General features: G+C 27.1%; 2 protein-coding genes across 4 annotated transcripts in view; both read right to left on the reverse strand.

The window, feature by feature from the left end:
• LOC124927140 (regulator of nonsense transcripts 1 homolog) overlaps nt 1–7,729 on the reverse strand; it is a 33,178-nt gene extending 25,449 nt beyond the window's left edge. Inside the window, exons 1-21 of one of the 3 annotated variants that reach the window (XM_047467496.1) lie at nt 7,019–7,729; nt 6,346–6,597; nt 6,106–6,276; nt 5,926–5,976; nt 5,696–5,788; nt 5,496–5,591; nt 5,288–5,338; nt 5,094–5,212; nt 4,564–4,672; nt 3,857–3,979; nt 3,706–3,777; nt 3,365–3,436; nt 3,215–3,281; nt 2,661–2,803; nt 2,497–2,568; nt 2,289–2,417; nt 2,035–2,190; nt 1,326–1,439; nt 1,148–1,246; nt 956–1,033; nt 350–484 (exon numbers count right to left, since the gene is read on the reverse strand). In XM_047467496.1, coding sequence (XP_047323452.1) covers nt 350–484; nt 956–1,033; nt 1,148–1,246; nt 1,326–1,439; nt 2,035–2,190; nt 2,289–2,417; nt 2,497–2,568; nt 2,661–2,803; nt 3,215–3,281; nt 3,365–3,436; nt 3,706–3,777; nt 3,857–3,979; nt 4,564–4,672; nt 5,094–5,212; nt 5,288–5,338; nt 5,496–5,591; nt 5,696–5,788; nt 5,926–5,976; nt 6,106–6,276; nt 6,346–6,597; nt 7,019–7,543 — 2,727 coding nt within the window. In that variant the 5' untranslated portion in view covers nt 7,544–7,729. The remainder of the gene's footprint in view (nt 1–349; nt 485–955; nt 1,034–1,147; nt 1,247–1,325; nt 1,440–2,034; nt 2,191–2,288; nt 2,418–2,496; nt 2,569–2,660; nt 2,804–3,214; nt 3,282–3,364; nt 3,437–3,705; nt 3,778–3,856; nt 3,980–4,563; nt 4,673–5,093; nt 5,213–5,287; nt 5,339–5,495; nt 5,592–5,695; nt 5,789–5,925; nt 5,977–6,105; nt 6,277–6,345; nt 6,598–7,018) is intronic. The other 2 variants (XM_047467494.1, XM_047467495.1) reach the window with 2 other exon arrangements.
• Nucleotides 7,730–20,803: 13,074 nt separating this feature from the next.
• LOC124926371 (pentatricopeptide repeat-containing protein At1g08070, chloroplastic-like) lies at nt 20,804–22,761 on the reverse strand. The gene has a single exon (XM_047466580.1). It carries the CDS (start codon nt 22,687–22,689, stop codon nt 20,842–20,844), a length of 1,848 nt encoding a protein of 615 aa, XP_047322536.1. The 5' UTR covers nt 22,690–22,761; the 3' UTR covers nt 20,804–20,841.
• Nucleotides 22,762–23,683: the final 922 nt, after the last annotated feature.

Consider the following 23,683-nt stretch of genomic DNA (forward strand, 5'->3'; position numbering starts at 1 on the left):
ATTTAAAATAATAAAAGAAAAATATATTCTTGTAATTAACTCCAAATAATCCACTTTTTCATCAAACTAAAGGATATTTTTCTCAACAAATTGAATACTTTATTTTTTATAACAATTTAAAATACTAAAAGAAAAATATATTCTTGTAATTAACTCCAAATAATCCACCTTTTCATTAAACTAAAGGGTATTTTTCTCAACAAATTGAATTATTTTAAAAAAAAATTACATCAAACAAGCACTGAGCTTCCATAACAACCAAATTAAAAATCCAAGCAGAAGGAGCCAAAGGACAATTAACAAGTACTCATGTATTCTACAATGGAAAAAATCAAATAAGGTAAAATACCTTGAAGTGTGTCAGCAAACTATTCCATAGTGGCTGTTTGCTTAGGACTTTTGGATTGCCTAACAACACAATACCATAGCGTGCTCGGGTCAATGCAACATTAAGTCTCCTTGGGTCATTAAGAAATCCAATCCCCTGCAAAAAAACAAAAGGTAAGTAAATAATCCAGTAATTAGGCATCAGGTTGTTTTTATGTGACAATTCAGAAAATAGACTTGCAGCAGACTCACTCAAGAGTGAGTAGTTATGGAATTAGGTTACTTCTAGCAAGTTTGAATCAGAACAACCCAGATTTCTAAACAGATAACATGATGCAACTGCATAAATCCTTTCTAGAAACTGGCGGCAATAACCAATATAATCCAAATAATTCCAGCTAGTAAAGAGACAACCCGACAACTGAGAATTTCAACACTCAGAATATTAAATATCATGAACCTATTTGGAAACTGCTATTTTGACACAATCACAACCCAATTAAAAACTTGTAGTCCCATTTATAAAAAACAGTAAAATATGAACTAAAACATGGTCTAGAGAAGGATATAAGCATCCTTAACAAGCAGACACCAAAACAGGAGATTGAACAGTAGCATGTAGGCCAACCTGATGTTCATTACTCCTGACACAGGACAAAATAATATAATCTTTTTCCCTCCCTTGGAAAGAATCTACACTTGCAACCTGTAGAGGATAACCATAATTAAAGTAACATCAAATAATTTAGTAATTCCACCAAACAAAATCTTAGGCTTCAAAGTTTGGAAACTTGAATCATCTTTTGTATACAAAGGTTACCTCTATTTCCTTGTAGAGTTGTTGTCTAAGAGCTCCATTTCTGGACATATAGTTTACAATATATGCACGTTGTCCCTCATATGGTGTTATAACCCCAATCTGAAGAAAAGTAGATAGGATTAGTCTCCAAAGGATGATGTAGTCAGAAAAAAAGAAGTTTAATGCAACATATACAAACCTGATTAGGCATTACACCGCTCCTCAGGAAGGTGGTGACAATTTTTTCAACATTTGCAGCTTCAGTCCTATTGAGATAGGATGTACCACTAGCACTTATTTCCTCCTGTCCCATCTGTTCAAAGAAAAAGATAAAACTCAGAATTTGTAAGAAATAATCCAGACTACAATGAGAGGACAGCCAACACAATGTAAGACACAATTTATTTAATCATATAATCAAGCATCAAAATCAATCCTCATGATAGTTCCTCAAGGATCTGATCCAAGGAATGAATGAGATTTTTACCTTCAAGTTTACTGTATAAAATAAAAACTATGCTTAGCACATGCAACTGGTAGAAAGGGCACATAGATTTTGCCAAGAAAACACAAGGGCATTTGTTCATTTTAGCTTGCTTTTTGAATTTATCTCTTTAGAGCTTAATCTTTTTAGTGTGATTTGACACACTTGCATGATATGGAAATTGTCCATTAAGAAGCTTCGTAGAACACACAAAGAAAGATAGTCAGTCAACAGATTATTCACCTAAAATTTGTACTTGCTAATTTTCTATCTATTCATTTTTTCATGTACAACTGGTGATTGAACCTTAATGGGAGTCCTAATAATGCCCTATATCCTAAGAATTTGAGCGTTTAGCACATTAGCAACTCAAAAACATTCTTTTACCAGATTATTCCCAAAACTATTATGAGAAACAATATACCTGAACATAAAAGAACATTGGACGATTTGGCACTGGCCATGGAAAGTCGATGCCTGGTGATAGTCTTTCATTGATGGTTACTCCATTTTGAAGTGTACCTTCATAAAAGCTATTAGAAGGAAACTCAGAAAGGGCTGGATGCATTCGATATTGAACCTGAAGATGGTGAAGAATTTCAAATATCAATCGTCTGATTATATTTTCCACTACCACAAGATATAAACAATGTACAAGGGAAAAGTGAAGATCATCACTTGCAATCTAATAGGTTTAACACCAAGTATCACAAGACGTTCAAAAAGAGACTGTGCTAGCCCAGCACGAGCTGCTTTCTTGCACATTATAACAGGACCAAGCTGGCAATGATCACCAACAAGAACAACCTAACAAAGCACATTTGTAAGAAAGGGCCATAGTTTAGATGTGAGAAATATGAGCAAACAAGATTGTTCTGGAACCAACCTGCTTTACTCCAAGTACTAAGGGAATAAGACACTCGGGCTCAGTTGATTGAGTAGACTCATCAATAAGCACCTGTGTAAGCAAATAAGGGGTACAAAGATGAGAAAAGTAAGTCAGAAAAAATAATAAAAAACACGAATGGAAAAAGGCCACTTATAAACAACCTGACGAAATCTAAAATTAGCCAGTCGAGGATCTCCAGCTCCAACGCATGTGCAGCAAATGACATCGGCACTTTGTGCTATTTCTCTCTCTGTTGCCCGCTTAAGAGCTTTATATTTCTTCTCATCACTGCTGGATAGTTCTCCTGAATACAACATCAAAGGTGTGGAAATTGTCAAACTAGTTTGTGTGTGAGGTGGTAGAATAGCGGTAGTTTCGGATTCCTAATAGTGGTAACTACTCACAATCATTTAGTGTATAAATATACTAGCATAATTTATTATCAAGACAACAAGAAATAAGTGGTCTTTAATGCCTCGTCAATCCTCTCTAAAAGCTCACAAAAGGTCCTTCCCACAGCCATTTGTGTATGAGAGATTGCTACATTCATGTTAAATTTTACATATCCTATCTTGGTTACCCAAAACAATATGGAAAAATAACAATTAATTATGCACATTTCAGCTCCCATAAGAAAAAGATGCTTCAGAGAGAATAGTTATGAGACAAGATCCAATGTACACAAACTTTGAATCTCTAATAGGATAAATCTAACCTTGTTCATCCTTCAACTGTTGTAGCTTGTGCAGTTCACTCTTTTCAGAAGTATCAAGATGCCGAACCTGCAGAGAAAAATATAACATGCTAATTATAGGAGATAGAATATAGGCTCAGACGTCTACTCACTCTAAGACAATAAACAAACCTGATAATGAAGGGTCAAGTGTTCAACAGGAGAACTGACTGCTTCCCTTGATTTCGCGCAGAGTCTAACAACCTGGAGAAAAATACTATTATAAAGCAGGCAAAAGAGAAATAAAAGTAGACAACAAGGCCATTTATGCATTCCCCACATAAAAAATCATCAAAATAAAGCAGGAATTGTACTGCTGAAAGCCATTAAAAAAGGAAAGTAAAATAACTTAACTTAATGTCTCCTCCTCTCCAGTCAAAAATACACATAAAGATTCAATTATCAATTTAAATTCTCCTATATTAACCCTTTGAGCAAATAGAGACACACATATTGCCTTAAGATTATAGTACCTTCAATCCAGTGGCACTTATCTTTTCAGCCAGTTGGTCAACAGCCACATTACTTGGAGCACAAACCAATACCTGTTCATTGAAGATTAGAGGACTACACTGAAATAAAATAAAAATGACCTAAAGAATAGCTGCAGAGGTTACAGTTTACCTGGCCCTGCCCTTGTTTGGCCATGTGATATACAATAGCTGCAGAGGTTACGGTTTTCCCCGTCCCAGGAGGGCCTTGGATTAAACTAATTGGTTTCTGAAGTACACTTTTGACAGCAAAAACCTGATACAAAAACTGCATGTCAAGATGCCTGACACTTGACAGTAATATGTAATATACTTAAGTAGAAGTCAAGACCAAGAATAGTCCGTTAGTCTTTCAAATAATAGTAACACCAATAAACTGAATGAACATTAATTCTTCATAAAATTCAGCACAACATTAATTAATTCTCAAATATCGTAAAATTTGTTGGAAACTAGATCAAATACCACATTAAAAGCTTGAACAATTTAATGATGTACAAATCTCACAAACTGTACCCCTTGGTTGATGTCTATGAACCTATTTGAAAATGGTTGTTTTTGTTTCTTATCTGGATTCAGATCTGGATCAGATTATTTGCAATAATTGTGATGTGGGTGTTTCTACAAACTGTTGCTAGAAATAATGTGGGTGTTTCTATGTTAGTAACAAATAGAGAAAGAAAAATGAAAAAGTTTGGGTTTGTCAAATAGGCCCACGAGTACATGGAAATTAGAAAATCAAATGTCATCAAGAGAAAACCAACATTTTCATTCACAATTCAACCATTTTACATTTTTTTTAAAAGAGACCATTATTTCATCCATCTTAGCACAGCTTACTTGAGATGCATTCAGTTCTGGGAGACCAGGTGCTCCAAAACGACGGGGCAAAGTATTACGGATCATCTGGACCTCAACTTCATGGCCCAACAGGTGATGATAGATATAGCTACATAAAAAGGTAGTCATAAGAAGAAAGAGAAGTAGATGCATCGCTGAAGTATTACAGAAACAATATACTCATACAAATGCAAAAGAAAGTAGCCTCATAATAAGGATTAAAGATATGCTATCAAACGCAAGATTACTTGGCAACAAAATATCATAATAACTTATCAGATAATTCTTAAATAAATTGGAAGAAGTTCCAGAAATCAAGTTGTAGTTCCAGACACGGGTTAAACAAAAATCTAATGAACATACTGAGTACTTCTACAGTAATATGTTGACCAAGACAATAAATGTACAAATAAGTATAAGCAACATAGGAGTTTCTTTCCAGAAGCCAGAAAAAAACGAAGCAAAAAGAACCAAATGGAAGTAACATAAGCCAAAAACTTCACTTAATATGATTGTCCTATCAAACCTACCCGCTAACACTGGTCTCATCCACAGCAAATGTTTTCATTGCTCCTTGCATCCTATCAAAGCTTGTGCTCTTCCATACAAAGTCAACACTAAAACCATGGTTCATATCGATGGGAACTCCCTACAAATAAAAATAGTTGACAATTAGAAATCAAGGATAGCTGGAAGGATGAAACCAAATTAGAAATTGCAATACCTGACTTGCACGAAGTTCTAGAGCAACTTCCTCTTGTGCAGTTAATTTTATCTAGAAAGGAATAGGAGAAAACTCATGAGCAGAATGATCATCAAGTGGCCCACTGAATCCAACAAGTGGTATAAGCAGTAAAATGTATAATAAAAAAGTTGACCAATATTCAAAACCAACAGACAACAGATGAAGAAAAAGAAATAAGGAAGCATACCACATGGCCCACTGAATGCCAAGCTGGATGAGCTGCATCTCCAGAGTAACGCAGTCGAAGCTCATCACCAGGAACAAGTCGTAATTCATTGTCCTCCTAGAAAAAAAATACAGCATATTAAGATTAAAACTACATAAGTAAACACTACCCAAGAGAGAGAAGGAAATGGTAGTAATAATCAAGCTCAAGGTAGACAGAACCTTTGGGAAAACAAAATATGCAATGCGCTTCTTGTTGAGACCAATATCCCAGCGAACAGTCAAATTGTCTTTGCTTTGAGACTCTTTCATCATCTACAAATAAAAGAAACAAACTATGTCATGTTCTTGAAATATCTAGCTTTTAAAGATGGATTAACTAATGGTGTTCAAAAGAATGAACCGTCATTAGAGAGCAAAGAGTAATCAAGCAATGAAAAGTGAAGGCATACCTTGTCATAATCAGCTTCAAGCTTAATAAGAGGGGCAAACACATTTTGATACTACAAAAAGGAAAAATATAAAAAGGGAATAAAGTTAATGAGAGAAAAAAAAAGTATAATTCATTACATAATCAATTGAAAGTTATCACTCTAGCCAAACTTCACAGGTTAAAGATAAGTCATGAGAACCTGGTATGCATCTTCATACTTCAATACAACAGGCTGAGGTTCATCATCAACTCCAGGTTTCTCAAGGTCTTCCAAGGTAGCATCAGGGTTTGTCTTCCATAATTCTTCAATTTTATTTATTTGCTGAGCACTGATTTGACGAGCTCTCAGCTGTTCTTGTTCAGATGGTACCTGAAAATTATATGTGTTAGCAAGTATAATTGGGTCTGCATCATTGTTTATAGTAAAAGATGTTTTTACCTTAACAAGCCACTGCAAGAAACACCTATCATCAATAAGGGGGCACCACTGACTCAAGTCCCAGTTCATGTCCTTCAAGGCATTGACATTAAGACAGGGCTCCCTGCAAAGAAGAACCACAACACTCTCTGTCTTTGCAGAGATAAATCCTAGAAGGAATACATTTCTGCATCCACAATTGTAGCATTCGAGGATTGTTTCTCCCAAAGGACTGTCTTTGTGGAGGCAAACTTCTTTATGTTTAGCTCGAACCTGAATAAGAAAGAGAAGCAACTCACTCATAAAAGCAACCAAAACGGGGCATTTATACCTACTTCTACTAAGGTTGTAAACCAAATATATTTGTGACTTTATCCATTCCAGTAAAAATTGAGCCAAATATAGCATGAGAACAGAAGCTGAAGCCACCACAAAGCAAATGGCCTCAGATGCCATGCATAAAATGTTTACAAAAACACAATAGTTGCCAAAAGAATTGCCATCAACTTGCTATTTATGCATCAAACAAAACTTGTGGGATACTTCAGTTTTGTATCATTTGAGCTCAATCCTCTCTATTACTCATCATATTCAATTCCGTTCCTTCCTCTTACACCTACCAATCTCTGATCCTCATTTACCAATTAGCTTACTAAAATTAAACTGACTAGAAAAGGTGTCTTTTTCAACTCACCAGGTGATTAACGATATGTGAACCTGAAGTATTCCCTCGTGAATTACAGAACCACTTGCGACAAGATGGCACATTACACCTCACTACGCAAGCTGGGTTGGTCACTCCGCAATACTTACATGCATGCTCAGCAAAATCACCTTTTCCAAACTCAAAATTCTCATCATCTCCCGTCTCCTCGAAGTTTAACCCGCTCATTCCAGCAGCAAGAGCATCCACAGCTGCCTGATCTCTTCCAATACCATTACCCCCGCCCCTACCTTTTGGGCCACTACCCGACGCTGTAGAAACAGGCGAAGCATCTGATTGGTGATCAGTAGAGGCTCTTTCTGCTCGATCAGCCGATTCAGATAGCGAATCAGAAGGCGTTGGCCAAACTGACGAACGAATTGGTTGAGAAAGTTCTTGGAATTCCGGATAATCATAATCTTCCCCCTGGGTGTTGAACTCAAGGAAAGTGTATGCATCGTTGCTGGTATCTGGCTGCGAAACCGTATCGTAAAGATTGTTTACCTGAGAATCCATCTGCGGTCGAACCACAATGGATAATCGAATCTTGACAGAAAGGGTCCCCGATCGTAGGATCAACAACTATATTAATCAGGGTTTAAGGATTGAGAACGACAAGTCAAACGTGCAATGCTGAATTGGTGGGATTAGGGTTAGGGTTTGATAGGAGAGAGAACCAAGAAACGAAATTTAGAGATGGAGAGAAAAGAGGAAATTGTTTGGATTGGTGATTATTTAAATAGAAAATTGTGTAATTATATAAAAAAATAAAATTAGAAGTATTAATATTAAATAATATAATACTTTTTAAAAAGAGAAATAAAAAGTATTTTTATTGATAATTTTGAAAATAAAAATACTCATAATTTTCCTTTACTTTTGAAACGCATATTTTATTTTTTATGTATTAAATTTGAATTCTGGTATAGAAGTTATTTTGTGAATATGCCATGAATCTCATTTATCCTAGGCTGTTTTTATTATATTACAATATAATTATAAAATTAATATTATTATAATTTTATTAAAACAATATTAAAAAATAACATTATTATACTAGTGATTACTTCTTTTATTTATATTATATTATATTATTTTTATTAAAATAATATTATTGATAATAGTGGTTTTTAAATTTTTTATTTTTTTTCAATCAGCTATTATTCTCATTTATATTGTATTACATAATTTTTGGTAAAATAATATTAGTTGGCTATTATTCTCATTTATATTTTATTACATAATTTTTATTAAAATAATATTAAAAAATATTATTACTGATAATAGTGATTCTTAAATATTTTTGTCGTTAGTTACTACTCTCATTTATATTATATTATATAATTTTTATTAGAATAATATTAAAAAAATAATATTATAGATAATAGCGACTCTTAAATATTTTGTCGTTAACTATTAATCTCATTTATATTATATTATATAATTTTTATTATAATAATATTATTGATAATAGTGGTTCTTATCTATTTTTGTGTGATTTTATTGTTCAAATTTATATTATATTATATTATTTTTATTAAAATAATATTAAAAAATAATATTACGGATAATAGTGATTCTTAAATATTTTTGTTCATTAGTTATTACTCTCATATATATTATATTACATAATTTTTATTATAATAATATTAAAAAATAATATTATTGATAATAGTGGCTCTTAAATATTTTTGTTGTTAGGTATTACTCTCATTTATATTTTATTACCTAATTTTTATTAGAATAATATTAAAAAATAATATTATGGATAATAGTGACTTAATATATTTTTGTGGGTTAGCTACTACTCTCATCTATATTATATTAAGTAATTTTTATTAGAATAATATTAAAAAATAATAATATTGATAATAGTGGCTTTTAAATATTTTTGTCGTTAATAAGTAATATTAAAAGATAATATTATAGATACTAGTACTTCTTAAATATTTTGTTTGGTGCGTTAATTAACTCTCATTTATATTATATTACATAATTTTATTAAAATAATATTAAAAAATTATTATTGATAACAGATGCTTTTAAATATTTTTGTCGTTTTAAATATTTTTGTCGTTAGTTACTCCATTAATATTATATTACATAATTTTAACTAAAATAATTTTAAAAAATAATATTATAGATACTAATGTCTTTTAAATATTTATAAATTATTATTGATAATAGTGACTTTTAAATATTTTTATGTTAGTTACTCCATTAATATTATATTACATAGTTTTAACTAAAATAATATTAAAAAATAATATTATAGATACTAGTGTCTTTTAAATATTTGTTGTCTTAACTGTTACTATCATTTATATTATATTAATTAATTTTTATTAAAAAATAACATTATTCATAATAGTGTTTCTTAGGGCATGCTTGGTAAGTGGTTTTTGTACTCAGGAATGAGAAAGGGAATGAAATGAGATGTTTGGTTGGTGGTTTTGATTCCAGAATATTGATTTGATTTCCGGATACTCAGGAATCATCCAATCCTCTCTATATTGGGAGAAATGAATCTCATTCCGGAGCGATACACATTCTCTCCCATTATCTCCACTCTCCTATTTTCTCTCTCATAATTATAATTTTAATATCATATATATTTTATAATTATATTATAAGTTATTTTATAATTAATATAATAATAAATTTTTATTTATTTATAAATAAATAATTTCAATTATTTAAATAATATTAAGGAATTATTTAAAATAAATTTTTAGTGATAATCACAATCACTAATAATAATATAATTAATTTTATATAATTAATTTTAAATATTATATATTAATAATAAAATTATAATAAATTAATTAAAATATAAAAATATAAAACTAAAAATAAAATAACAATTTTATATAAAAAAATATTAAAAAATTAAATATGAAATATTTTAATAAAAATTATTATTAAAAAAATTATACCATGTTATAATATATTATTAAATAAAATATTATATTTAATTTAAAATATATAATATTTGAAAGACTTTTTCTTATATTATTTATAATTAATAGATAATTATTTATTTATAATTAGTAAAAAATTGAAACATTCAACATTTTTTTTTTGTTATAAGTATTTTTATTTTTATTTTGAAAAAATATTAGATGTTTATATTTTATTAAATTATGTCACTTAAATATTTTATATATTTTAAACAATTATGTTATAAAAATAATAATATTTTATATTTCTAATTTAATAAAATCAAATTAAAATTAATCATAATTTTAATAACAAAATTATATTTATAACTTTTCTCTTATAAATCCAAACGTTATCAATGGGAATGAGAATGATTAAAACTCTTAACCAAACACTACACTTCTATCAATCATACTCATTCTCATTCCACACATCTATCAATCCCAATCCTATTTTCATTCTTTTATTTGAACCAAGCACCTCCTTAATTGTTTTTGTCGTTAGTAAGATTATATTATATTAATGTTTTTTAATAATAATATCAAAATATAATTAAGTAAAAAGTGGAACTGAATTTTTTATATTTAGTAAAAAAATATAATTAAACTATATATAATTAATTTTAAAATTATAAGAAAAAATTATAATTATTTTTTGCAAATTAAGAGTCAAATGTAGTGACGTGGTATTTTTAAAGTTAAAAACATACAAACCAAATGAATTAGGACACATTTATGGGATGATATAAATTAAATTTTCAAATTATTTCCTTTGTTCATTATATTTTTAACTTAGTTTTTTTTATTACTATATTTTTTAATATTTATTATTTTTTTAATATTATATTTATTATTAAATACATTCTAAATTTAATTATTTATATTTTAATATTTATAATTAAATTATTATTTTTATAAATTTAATTATATATATATATATATTCGATCATTCCAATAATAATAAAAATTTGAGAAAGAAAAAATATATTTAGTAAAAATAAACTTATTCAAACTAAGATATATAGTAAGAAAAAATATAATTTGTTAAAAGGCATGTGATTAGGGAAATAATTTAATAAAAAAATTTTGTAATCATTTTTATTAATTATTAAGGTATTGAATTGTTATGATTTAAAATATTTTAATTAATTATTATTAGGAGACGTGATTGGATGAAAAAATTTGAGAAAGGGAATTGAGGGGAATGAGAAATAAGAAAAAAAAGTTTGTTATTTTTTTTGTGGCACATCGTTTCCTCATAAATTTCTTCATGCAAATTTATTCTCCCAAATTCCATAATCATTTCTCCTCTATTATTAATAAATATTTACTCTATCTAAATTTAAACGCGCTAGTGACCACTGCCTAATAAAAATTGCGCAAATGACCACTACCTATTTTCGAACAAATTACCTCTGCGAGGCTGCCCCCGTTACGAGATGAGATAGCCTGTAAAAAGTCTATAATACCCTTACTATTTAATATAATTTCGCCATTTTTTTCATTTCGCTCTTTTCTTCCTTCTCTTTTTTTTTTTGCTCTTTTCCTCCTTCTCTATAAACAAAAACCTAAAAAGAGAACTTCAACGGACAGACACGGCGAACTTCTACGGACAGCCACGGCGAACAGTGACGACACAACCACGAGCACGATGGTGATAACTGATACTCTGATAACTGATACTCTTCTTCCTCAATCATTATTGGTTGTTTGTTTAGTTCGTTAAAAATTGTATGGTCGCCAGACTATAGTTATATTAATATATTTAATTTATAAACCATTTATTTTAAATTATACCTATAATTAGAAAATTTGAATATAAGACAATAAAATATATATATATATATTAAATTATTATTTTAATTAAAAATAATTGAATATAGAATATTATATATTTTTTAATAATTAACTTTGTTAATTATATATGTCTAATATTTTTAACAATTTTCTTTAAAATATATAAACTAACCTTTTATTATTATATATTATTAAAACTATTTAAAAAAATATAAATTTATTATGTAATTGTATTAGTTATTCTTTTTATTTTTTCACAATTTAAAGTTATGTTAGGAGAACGAGAAAATTGTAACTAGGTAGTGAATGATTTGTCATTTACTTAGTGTAAATTTCATCTCAGAATTAAGACGCTTAACATTTTTATTTTTTCTTTAATTATAAACTTTATATGTCACTATTTTCTCCTTCTTCAATGGTTTAATATTTAAAAACATTATTTAATAATTTATATCTTTAATCTTTTATTAATAAACTATTATAAATAATAATTTAAAAATATTAATATATTATATATATATATATATTATAATTTTAAATTTATTATTATATATTTTTTTTGTTATTATTCATTTTTATTTAAAATTAGACCATTATAAGACAAATTCTTAATTATTAAGATAATTCAACTCAAATCATAAAATACTAATATTCAAAATAAATATAACTCAAATTATGAATTATTAATTTTCAACATATTTAAAAAAAATATTTAACATAATAGGATAATATAAAAAAGAATATATGATAATTAATTGAGTTTATAATACATTTTATAATAATGAAATATGAAAAAGAAAAAAAAAACAATAAATACATTTCACAAGAGTTTAAATAAATGTATATATTTTTAAAAATTATATTTATATATTTTATTAAATTGATTTATTTATTTGTTCTATTATTACTCATTTTAAAAATAAATAAATAAATTATTAACAGCAAATATAACTAATTAAAAAAATAATTAAGAATTTTATATTTAATTTTATATTCTCTTAAATATATATTTATCAAATATAATATATATATATATATATATATATTGTTATTTAATTTATTATTGTCTATTTGTCCCTATTATTACTCTAAAAATTATATAAATAAATAAGTTAAAATAACCAAAATATATATATATATATATATATATATCAAATTAACAAGCATAGAAAGATAAATTATTACATTATTCGTTACTCCACCATATCCTAGTAATCCCACCATTGGTTTCAAAATTTGCGGTCTCCCTATTCTTACTCAAATATTTATTACTATATTTTATTTATATTAATATATATAATTTATTTTAAATTATATATTTAAGATTTTTTTAATTTTTTTATAAAATTTTAAATAATATAAATTATGAATAGTTTACAATTACAGTTGTTATTTGTTATTGTTAGTTAAAGTATTATTTGCATCCGAATCAACATATTTTATTACATAAATTCAGAATTTCTTATCAATGCCATATAATCTAACAATTAGTTTTGATTTCATCATTAATTATTATTTAGCTACGTAAAAAATACTATAAGAACAAGTTTAAATACTTTGAAGTAACTCATACATAGCTACAATCATGATGGAGTAACATACATAAATATTAATTAAGTTACTGTTTGTTTCAACTAAATTTATAGCCTTTGCAAATTCTTCCACTTGAAAATGAAGGTTTTGAAGAAATAACACCTAGAAATTAGGGATGTAGCTGTCAAGATATCAAAATTTTGTTAAAAAAAATCAAATAACAACCATAAACATGGAGAAATATCTAAAAAAAAATTATGATAGTTCTTTATTTCATATTTATTTAAGTTTACATTGAATTATATATATAATTTCCTTCAACTTGAATTTGCATTTTTTTTAGTAGGCATTTTCTTTTATAGTTGATTGAAATGTAATATTTTTTTTTGGTATGAATCAAAATTAATTTTATGTCCATCATACTTAAGATAAGTATGAAGACATTTGTTAAGGTCACTTAATTTTGATTGAAATTGTTCAATATTATTTTACTCCACTTAAATTTATGAAATGTCGTTCTTAAATGATTTGTGGTCTATTCCTAGTATAACCACTTACTTGCTTATGAATTAAATACTCTATTTTTTTAGTTGAACTTTCAATATATTTGTCACAATTCATGTATAGTGAAATTTAGTATAGATTTTCATCTCATGATACAATTGGTCAGATATCATACACTATTACATGTGTTATCCTTTTGTATTTTCTTTACTTATTATTCATATTACTCGTTTAAAATCACAGTTGAATTTCGTGGTTTTCGGAGAAGCATTTCAAGAAAACTTGAGCATATATAGTGCAAGTATCACTTAATTAGTTTCCGTTTAAATTGTTTTTATCATTTGTTGTAAGTAGCATGTCACCTTTAAAGTTTTAAGAATTCCATATAAAATGGTTAATAAAATTTTCAGATAGTTAGTAAATATGACAAAATTAAAAAGTTTTGTTTAGAAAAAAAATTATTCCTTCTATTTTTTTTTGTCATCTTAAGCATAAGTTCCCTATTATTACAATTAAGTAGTCATCAACTCAATAATTAAATCTAAATGTTTTCCCTTACTTGTGAAATCATGAAACACAAACAAAGATTGAATGTTTGCATCCATAAATAGGTGATTGTCTGCATAAATAAGTGTATTAACTAACTTCATAAAATAAAAATAAGAGAGGAAACGCGACACACAAAAAATTATACTTGTCGCAATTTAGGAGAAGTGTTCTTTTTCGTGTTTTTTCATTCTTCTCTTAAGTTCATATCCACCAACTCTTCTTTTTCATTCTTTTAATCTTTTCTCGAGTTCATATCCACCAACTATATTCATCCCACTATAAAGATAAAATAACTATTATGAAAAATTTATGTATCAAAGCTTCAACGAAATCATGCATTTGAATTGTTCCTAAAATATTTTCATCAAAGACAAGTTCCAAAGTACAATAGCAACTTCTTGTCTGTTTACACCAAAAATAACATTCACAAATTAAAAAAAAAATAGAAAGTTAACATAACTCTTTTAATTTTTGTTTATATAACCTATGTTGTGTGTAATAGAATATCAGTACCTCGCATTATCGAGAGACAAGAGGATGAGTTGATGAGTATTTGAAAGAGACCATGTTCTAGTTCTATATTTTCACAATTCAAATACCCAACTCCTGCCAAATTAGCAAATGCAAGAACAACCTGAAAAAAAAAGTTATAGTAAATATTAAACATCTATAATATTTATACCATTATACATAAGTCTAGCAAAAAAAACTAATTTATTTTAATAATCTAATAATTAACCAACAACCTTATTCAACACTCCTTCAGACATGCAATCCTGAGTAAGGATTGAAAGTGCCTTTAAACCACCATTTTTAATAATCTCAGTGCTTATTTTTTCATCAGATGCCATGTTTGCTAATGTTTCAGCAACATTTTTCTGTAGAGAGATTCTTATAAGAAAATAGTAAGGAATAAATTACTAAAAATAAAATTTGTGAGAATAGAGAAAATTATATACCAAAACCCTTTTACTAATTTGACTTGAAGTTGACCATTTGTAAAGAAGGCTGATCAAAACATCTATACCACCACACTCACAAATAATGATCTAGAAAACAAAATCACATATATTATAAAAATTTATCTAGTCAAAATCATTTTTAATTAAAATATTTGTATATATGTTACCTTATTTGCATCAAGTACCAACAAACTCTTTAGTGCTCTCTTCAACTACTATTTTATTCCTTGAATTAACCATGTTAAAGCAAACTTGTATACCTCTTTCTTTTCCAATTACACTTGAAATTGTGTTTTCCCAACACAAAATAAATATCACATGTAATTATAATTTTTGAAAACGTAATTAAAAAAATCTTTCAAAAAAAAAAGTACTTTAGAAACTAAATTAAATATCTTACCTCAGCCATATGATCTATCTACACATTCTTACTAGATGATTTTCCTAAATTCAAAAGAAGTTTTATGACACCGCCGTCTACAATTGCATTTGCTCGACCAATGTATAATATTTTTTCTTCTTTGCCGTCAATAATCAAGAAATTTGCAATTACTCTAATTGCTTTTTCTTGGACATCGGCTTGTGAACTTTTTAAAAAATTGGTCACTAAATGTGCTCCTTGGTTGTCCCAAAAAGATCCAACATCAGAAGGTTTTGATTCAATTAATTGAATAATTGAATGCGATAAGACTTATTCAATCCATGTCATAACATTATCTTCATAGTTAAGAGCCAAAGACATGGTACTGGAGTTAACATGGATATCAACTCTATACCCATTACATTGTTAGGGTTAAAATTAGTATCATTTTCAAGAGCTTGAAATTTTATAACACACAAAACTTTTAATGTAAGGGAACATGAGAGTAACTTAGAAACACCACTTGACTTAATTTTTGTTCTAGAAACATCTAAAGCTATCAAGTTTGTAAACTTAATCAACTGCTCAATAACTTCATCTATCTCCAGATTATCTGATCCAGCAAAAGAAAGAAATTGAACGGATACTATATTCGTCAGCGCTTCAAAATCTAACCCCGAACATCTCATAAACGCGACATCTATCAAACGTTGACAATTGCTAGCTAGAGGTAATTAACTCTATAAAGCCAAAGTTTCTTAAGATTGGGACAACATAAACCAACTGCTTTGATTCCATCACAATGAATATTTTTACCACATTCTGGACTGAGTTGGATGGTTTCAAGCATCTCATGCCTAGCTACAATTATTGATAAAGTAACATTGATCTTATAATCAATGAAGTTACCGTTTATCTCAACTAAATTACTGGCTTTGAGACGAATTATAACCTCTTCGGATTCAAGATCTTCGAAACAGAGTTTTTGAAGAGAGCCACACCGATTCGAAAGCGAATTAGCCGTTGAGATATAAAATTTGTGTGATCTAAGATAGAGTGATAGCCATAAACATGAAGAAGCGCCTAAAAGACCGCCATATTCGAACAAACAGATGACAAACTAGCTCGGTCGCGATAACTCAGCATAGAAAACAAATTGATAATTGTATTATTATTATTATAAGGTAACTCGGTCCAATCGGGTGAAGAATTAAAGTTTTCATCTCCCAAAATCAAATCCATCTCTTTACAGTTGTTCTTCCTCCTATCAAAGAGGAGGGTCTGAACAAGAATATTTATTATATATGAGTCAAAATTTCAAAAAGAGCATTAAGATGGATGACTAAGTTTAATTTAAAATATTTATTTATTTTTATTTTTTATTAATAATTTTTTTCTTTTTTTTTTATTTATATATTTTTTTTATCTATTAATTTGTAATTATTTATTTTTATTAATTTATATATCTTTAAGAGTAATAATTAAAAAATTTAATAAATCAATATATATATATTACATTTAATAAATAAATATATATAAGATAATAGAATGTTAAATATAAAAATTATTAATTGATTTTTAATATAATTAATTTTTTTTTCATTTTTTTAGAACGAATATTATTATTAATAATAAGGAGGATGAATAAATCAAATTAATAATATATATATATAAAAAATTAAATTATAAATATATAAAATTAAATATATATATATTTATTACTAAATTGTTATTTTTTTTAAAAAAAAAATTTCTATCTTATTTTATTTTAAAAGTATTTTCTTTTTTTCCTATTTTATCTTTTATAAGATTTATTAAAAATTCAATTCAACTCTCCTATAATATTAGAACTTCTTTTTTATATTTATATAATTTTATAATAAAAATTAAAAAGGGAAATTATTAAATAATTTTTTAAATAATAAAAAATTAAAGAGAGAGAAAATATTAAATGATTTTAGGTGACATGTACCTTCTAAAATTAAAGAATTAAAGTGATATGTATAAATTTATATACGTGTTATTTATTAAATTAAGTATATTTTGAAATCCTATCAAGTTTAAAAAAATAAGTAATAAATTTTTTATGGAGATATTCTAACTTATAGTTTTATAATTTAATTAATTAAGATAAAATTAAATATTTTAAAGAGGAAAGAGATCTAGATATTGAAGATCTTATTTTTTTTAACAAAGTTATTATATTAAAATGATATAATAGATTTACAACATGGCCAAATAGTTTTGTGCATCAATGATCAAATATAAATATGGTCATGATTGGTTTGATTGGTTCACAAAAATATCTAATTATGTAGTGGGATTTAGCATTTGAAGAGAAATTTATTCTATGTGGAAAAAATTTCGTGAGTAGTCTATATTCATTATGGGAATGAGTTTTCAATCATTTTTTGGGATGACATTTGGTGTAGTGTCAAAAGTCTAGCTACGGCGTATCATTAGTTTGTTTTCATTGCTATATGTAGAAATGTCACAGTTATAGACATGTTTGATCATTGGTCTAGTAGTTTCGCTAACCGAGTTAGATGTATAAAAAGATTAAATATTAGAGATAGTTCATCCAATAATATAGTTTACTTTTATAGGACTTAAACAAGTGTCATTGTCTGAACAAGACGTTATGCGTTGACAAGACATTGATAGTTTTCATGTGAAGCATTGTTACAAGTTGTTCGTTAAGATAATTTCATATAATTTTTGTTGGGAGAAATTTTGAGAGTTAAAGATTTTATCAAATATATCGTTTTTGGATAAAACGTTATTCACGGTAGAATCTTATGGATAATATGTGTATGGAAAAAAAAGTTGTATTATGATTAGTCATTTGTGTATATGTAACGAAGATGTTGAATCGGCAACTCACTTATTTTTGTATTGTCGAAAAATGACTAATATTTGAAATTTTTTCTGAAGTATTATTATGATTCATTAGGTGATGATTGAGCCTTTGGGTAAGTGTTGGAAGCTTGAATTGATGCAATTGTTGTGATAGACCTACATATTTGAGTTACATTAAAATTATTTTTTAGTGGATTATCTGATTTGAGAGAAGTATTCGTCCGATGTGTATTATTAATAATTATATTACTACGATGCTTTCTAAGATTCGTTACAAAAGTCAAGTAAAATAAGCTTGAAAACTTACTAGCTAGATATTTTATTTTAATATAATAATTCATCGTTGTGATTTTTGATATTTTTAATAAACATGAACTTTTTAAACCTGAAGGAAACATTTTTTTTTATTAGTTTAAGTTACTTTCAATTACTAGTTTTTATATCTCAATTAGACGCGTATATGCTCATTTAGTCAATAATCTAATTAGAGTTATTTAATTTATTTCTTTCTCCATCCTCTCTTAAAAAAGATTTATAATACATATATTAATATCAATAAAAAAATATTTTTTAATTAAAGATATTTATAAAATATTTAAATTTAAATCAATTTAAATATTAAATATTATTTTAGTTAATATTATACAATATTTTAATAAATTATTATAATAAGTATTTAACACCATTCAAATAAAAAAGTTATACGTTAATTATTAAATTTAAATTCATTTTATTAATTTATTAACTAGTTTTTTAATTATTATTTTATTAATAAAAAATTTCAACAATTTTTTATTATACGGTTATATAAATAATTTAAAATTATATATATTATTAATATATATATATATACATAATTTATATGATTTTAAAATATATTTATTAATTGAAAATATACATTTTTTAATAATTAGTAAAGAAAAGTATTATACTAATATATAAAATTATATAATTTTTAAAAATATTTATTATTTATATATATATATATATATATATATATATATTTTTAATTTCAAATATATTTCAAACTTATGTAATTTTTTATACTAATTATTCAATTTCTAAATATATAATATAATTTTTTAATTTTTAATTTGATTTAATCAAGACATAATTAGTTTAATTTTTGTAATATTTTATAATATTGAATAAAATAATATTTAAAATAGAAATTTATTTAAATTTAAATATTTTTAAATGAAAAACTTAATTTATATTAAAAAATAAATAAAAATATATTATAAACTCAGATTAATTAAAAAGTGTATATAAATATTTTTAAAAAAAATATGACCTTGACAGAAAAATAATGAACAAAAAAAATATTAATGGATATATATAAAAATTAACAACGTCTATATATACAAATTTTATATAAATCTATATATATATAATGATGCTTAATTTTTAAAGTGTCCAGATTGCCGGGTCGAGAGCTGTGGTTAATTTGGATACTTGGGTCGGATTGTGGGTTGACCCGTTTTTAAATTTAAAACGGTTAAAAATAAAATTAAAAATGCTAGAGATATGTTTCGAACTTGCAACCTAACAATACAAGTACAACTCTTTAACCAACTAGGCTACAAAGACTTTATATTTTAAATTCAACACCAAATTTGATAAACGCGGGACGTTTTAATATTAATATAAGTTCAACTTTTTAACTAACTTATATATAATGTAATATATAATGATGTTGAGTAAATGAATATTTGGGTCGGATTGTGGGTTGACTCACCCATAAACTTAAAACGGTTAAAAATAAAATAAAAAATGTTATTCGTAATTTTCTTTCACGATTTTTATATTATTACTCGTGCAAATGCACAGGCTAAATGCTAGTTTTTATAATTCCTCGAAGTAAGATACGTCTAAAATGAGATTAACAAGCTTTTATATATTCTTTTCTTATCTTTATTTAAAGCATTATATTATATATATCTTTTCTTTCATTAAATTACTTAATTTATTAATTAAAATATTAAATATAAAATAATAATTAAATAATTAAAACCCACTTATTTTTTTTCATAAAACATATTTTTTTTATAAAACACTACAATAATAAACAAACTAAACAAAAAAAATTAATCCATCTAAATTCATATTTGAACACAAAATTTCTATTTTAGCTCTTGTAAGGCTTTCAATCATTAAAACTAACATTCTTAATATGAATTAAATCTGAATTATCAATTAAGTTATCCTACTATTTATTTTGAATAACCTATTAGTTATCAAATAACCCAAAACTTACAACACCAAGAATATAAATAACAAAAAAAAATCATAACAATTTGGTGAACAAAATCAGCTTGAACAACCAGCCAACTTAATTTGAGCACCAAGCTCACTCAACATGGAATAAACCATAATCCTCTTATGATCCGAACACTGAATACTACTAGAACCCGCGATTTTAAGATTCCCATCTTTCATCATCGATCTCACATTATGTACATCATCCCATCTCCCTTCGCCGGCATATATATTCGACAACAATATATAAGCCCCAATATCATCGGGGTCCAACCGAATCAATTTCTTAGCGACAATTTCTCCAAGCCCAACATTCGAAAAAGTCCTACAAGCCGAAAGTAAAGCACCCCATGAAGCCATCCCACCATCCATTGGCATCTTTGTTATAATCTCTTCACATTCATTCATCAAACCAGCCCTACCCAAAAGATCAATCATGCAACCATAATGTTCAACTTTCGGTTCAATCTTATAAACTCGTTTCATCAAGTTAAAATACCACCAACCTTCTAAAACCATACCAGAATGAGCACAACTACTAAGAACACATACAAAAGTAGCATCATTAACCTCGATTCCACTCTTCTCCATCTCTACAAACATTTCGAGAGATTTCTCACCATACCCATGATTTCCGTAGCCCATGATCATGGAATTGAATGAGACAACGTTTCTGTTAGGCATTTCGTCGAACACGATTCGAGCAAGATCCATGTCGCCACACTTGGCATACATTGTTATGAGTGAAGTTAATAGTAAATTATCAGGTTTGATCTTCTTGTTATTTTCTATATAGAAGTGAACCGATTTTCCTCTTTCGAGCTCTCCAAGATGCGAACTTGCAGTTAGAACACTAACAAGCGTGGCCTCGTTTGGCTCTGCAGTTTTCATTCCCACCATTTCGTCGAACAAATTCAAACATTCTTTGTAATCCTTTACACGAACGTATAAAGCTAACATGATGTTCCAGGATATAACGTTTCTCGAGGGCATCTCATTGAAAAAACCGCGAGCAGAATCGACATTTCCAGCTTTAGCATACCCATCAATCATGGAATTCCAAGATACAATATCCTTAATCTTCATAGTCTCAAATAAAGCTTTAGCTTCCTCCATGTCACCAGAAGAAGAATACCCTGCAATTATAGTGTTCCAGCTAATAATATCCCTCTCTGGCATTTCATCGAACACCTGACGTGCAAGAATTAGTTCACCATTTTTCGAATACCCATCTATGATTGAATTCCATGTAACTAGATCAGTGACAGGACTGAAATCAAATAAAGCACGAGCATCCCTAATTCTATTAAAAGTAGAGTACATGTGAATCAATCCATTTCGAATAAACAAATCCGACTCTAACCCAGATTTCACCACACATGAATGAATCTTTTCACCTTCTATTAAAAACCCAGATTCAACGATGACTCTGGCTAAAAGAGGGAATGTGTAATGATTCAGCTTGACAGATTTCTTCATCATTTGATTATAGTAAAAGCTAAGAGCGCCATGTGGTTCATTCGAATTGAGAAAGCTTCTAAAAATATGATTACACAAGAACGCATCTGGAAAGTTAAAGGATTCGAACAGAGTGACGGCATGAGGAAGAGTGGACGGAGAAGAACAGAGCTTCTTCACCACTCGGCCGGAAACGAGTGAATGTTGAAAGAGACCGGAGATAAGGAGCTGGGTGTGGACTTGGTCGAATTCTCTTCTCGACCCACAGCCGCAAGACTCTAATGCCTGTAATATTGGGTGGTTCAAAGTCAAATCATCGCCGACGACGTTACGGATTGCAGACAAGGGATTGGAGAAATGTTCGTTATATATTTGAAGGTTTGGGGAAGATGACCGGAGTGAGCGATTGGATCGTTTGAGGCTACCGGCGGCGATTTGCATTTCCTTTTTGGTCCGGTAATCACTACGGCGGGAAGGACTTTACTCTGCATTTAGCGATTTCAAAATTCCATCTTTAGCAAAGAGCCCTATTATTTTGTCAAATCTATATTCCATCTCAGCAGAAAGCGGGCACACATTGTACTTGGGCAAAACACTCCAATACTTCAGCTCGCCCGCCTCTTATCTAAATAATTTAAAAATAAATTTTATTTATACTATTTTAAATAAATAACTAATTTATACTATTATAACTAATATTCCTATATTATAAAAAAATTTGAGAATTTAAACCTTAAAACGTGTTAATATAATTAATAAAAAATATATTAACTTATTTAAAATATATATTTATTAATTAAATATATAAATAATATTCCTTATTATATATATTATAGAAAAATTTGAGAATTTTACCTGAAACATTAAAACATATTAATATAATTAATAGAAAAATATATTAATTTATTTGAAATATATATTTATTAATTAAATATATATATAACTAATATTAAATAAATTGAAATATAAAATATTTTTATAATTTAAAATATATTATAATATTAAAAACATTACCAAGAATAAATTTGAGAATATATAACTAATATTCTATATTATAAGAAAATTTGATAATATATAACTAATATTTCTATATTATAATAAAATATAAAATATTTTTATAATTTAAAATATATTATAATATTATTATAATTTAATATATAATTAATATTATTATATTATAGTAAAATTTTATAATATATATTTATTTAATGTTATTATAATGTTATTATAATTAAATATATAACTAATATTACTATATTATAGTAATATTATATTATATAATTATGAAAATATCAGAAGAGGGCATGACCGGCATAGAGGGCACTGCCCTCTTTTTGCTTTTATCTCCAATGCAAAAAATGAAAAAAAGCAATGACCTGCCCTTTTCCACGCTGTCCGATGCGGGCACAGGTCATGCACTGGAGATGCTCTAAAG

Source organism: Impatiens glandulifera, chromosome 2 (assembly GCF_907164915.1).
Source record: "Impatiens glandulifera chromosome 2, dImpGla2.1, whole genome shotgun sequence".
Classification (NCBI taxonomy): domain Eukaryota; kingdom Viridiplantae; phylum Streptophyta; class Magnoliopsida; order Ericales; family Balsaminaceae; genus Impatiens; species Impatiens glandulifera.

Coding starts and splice junctions, on each gene's coding strand:
- LOC124926371 (XM_047466580.1), bottom strand. CDS start 22,689: ATGCAAATCGCCGCCGGTAGCCTCAAACGATCCAATCGCTCACTCCGG.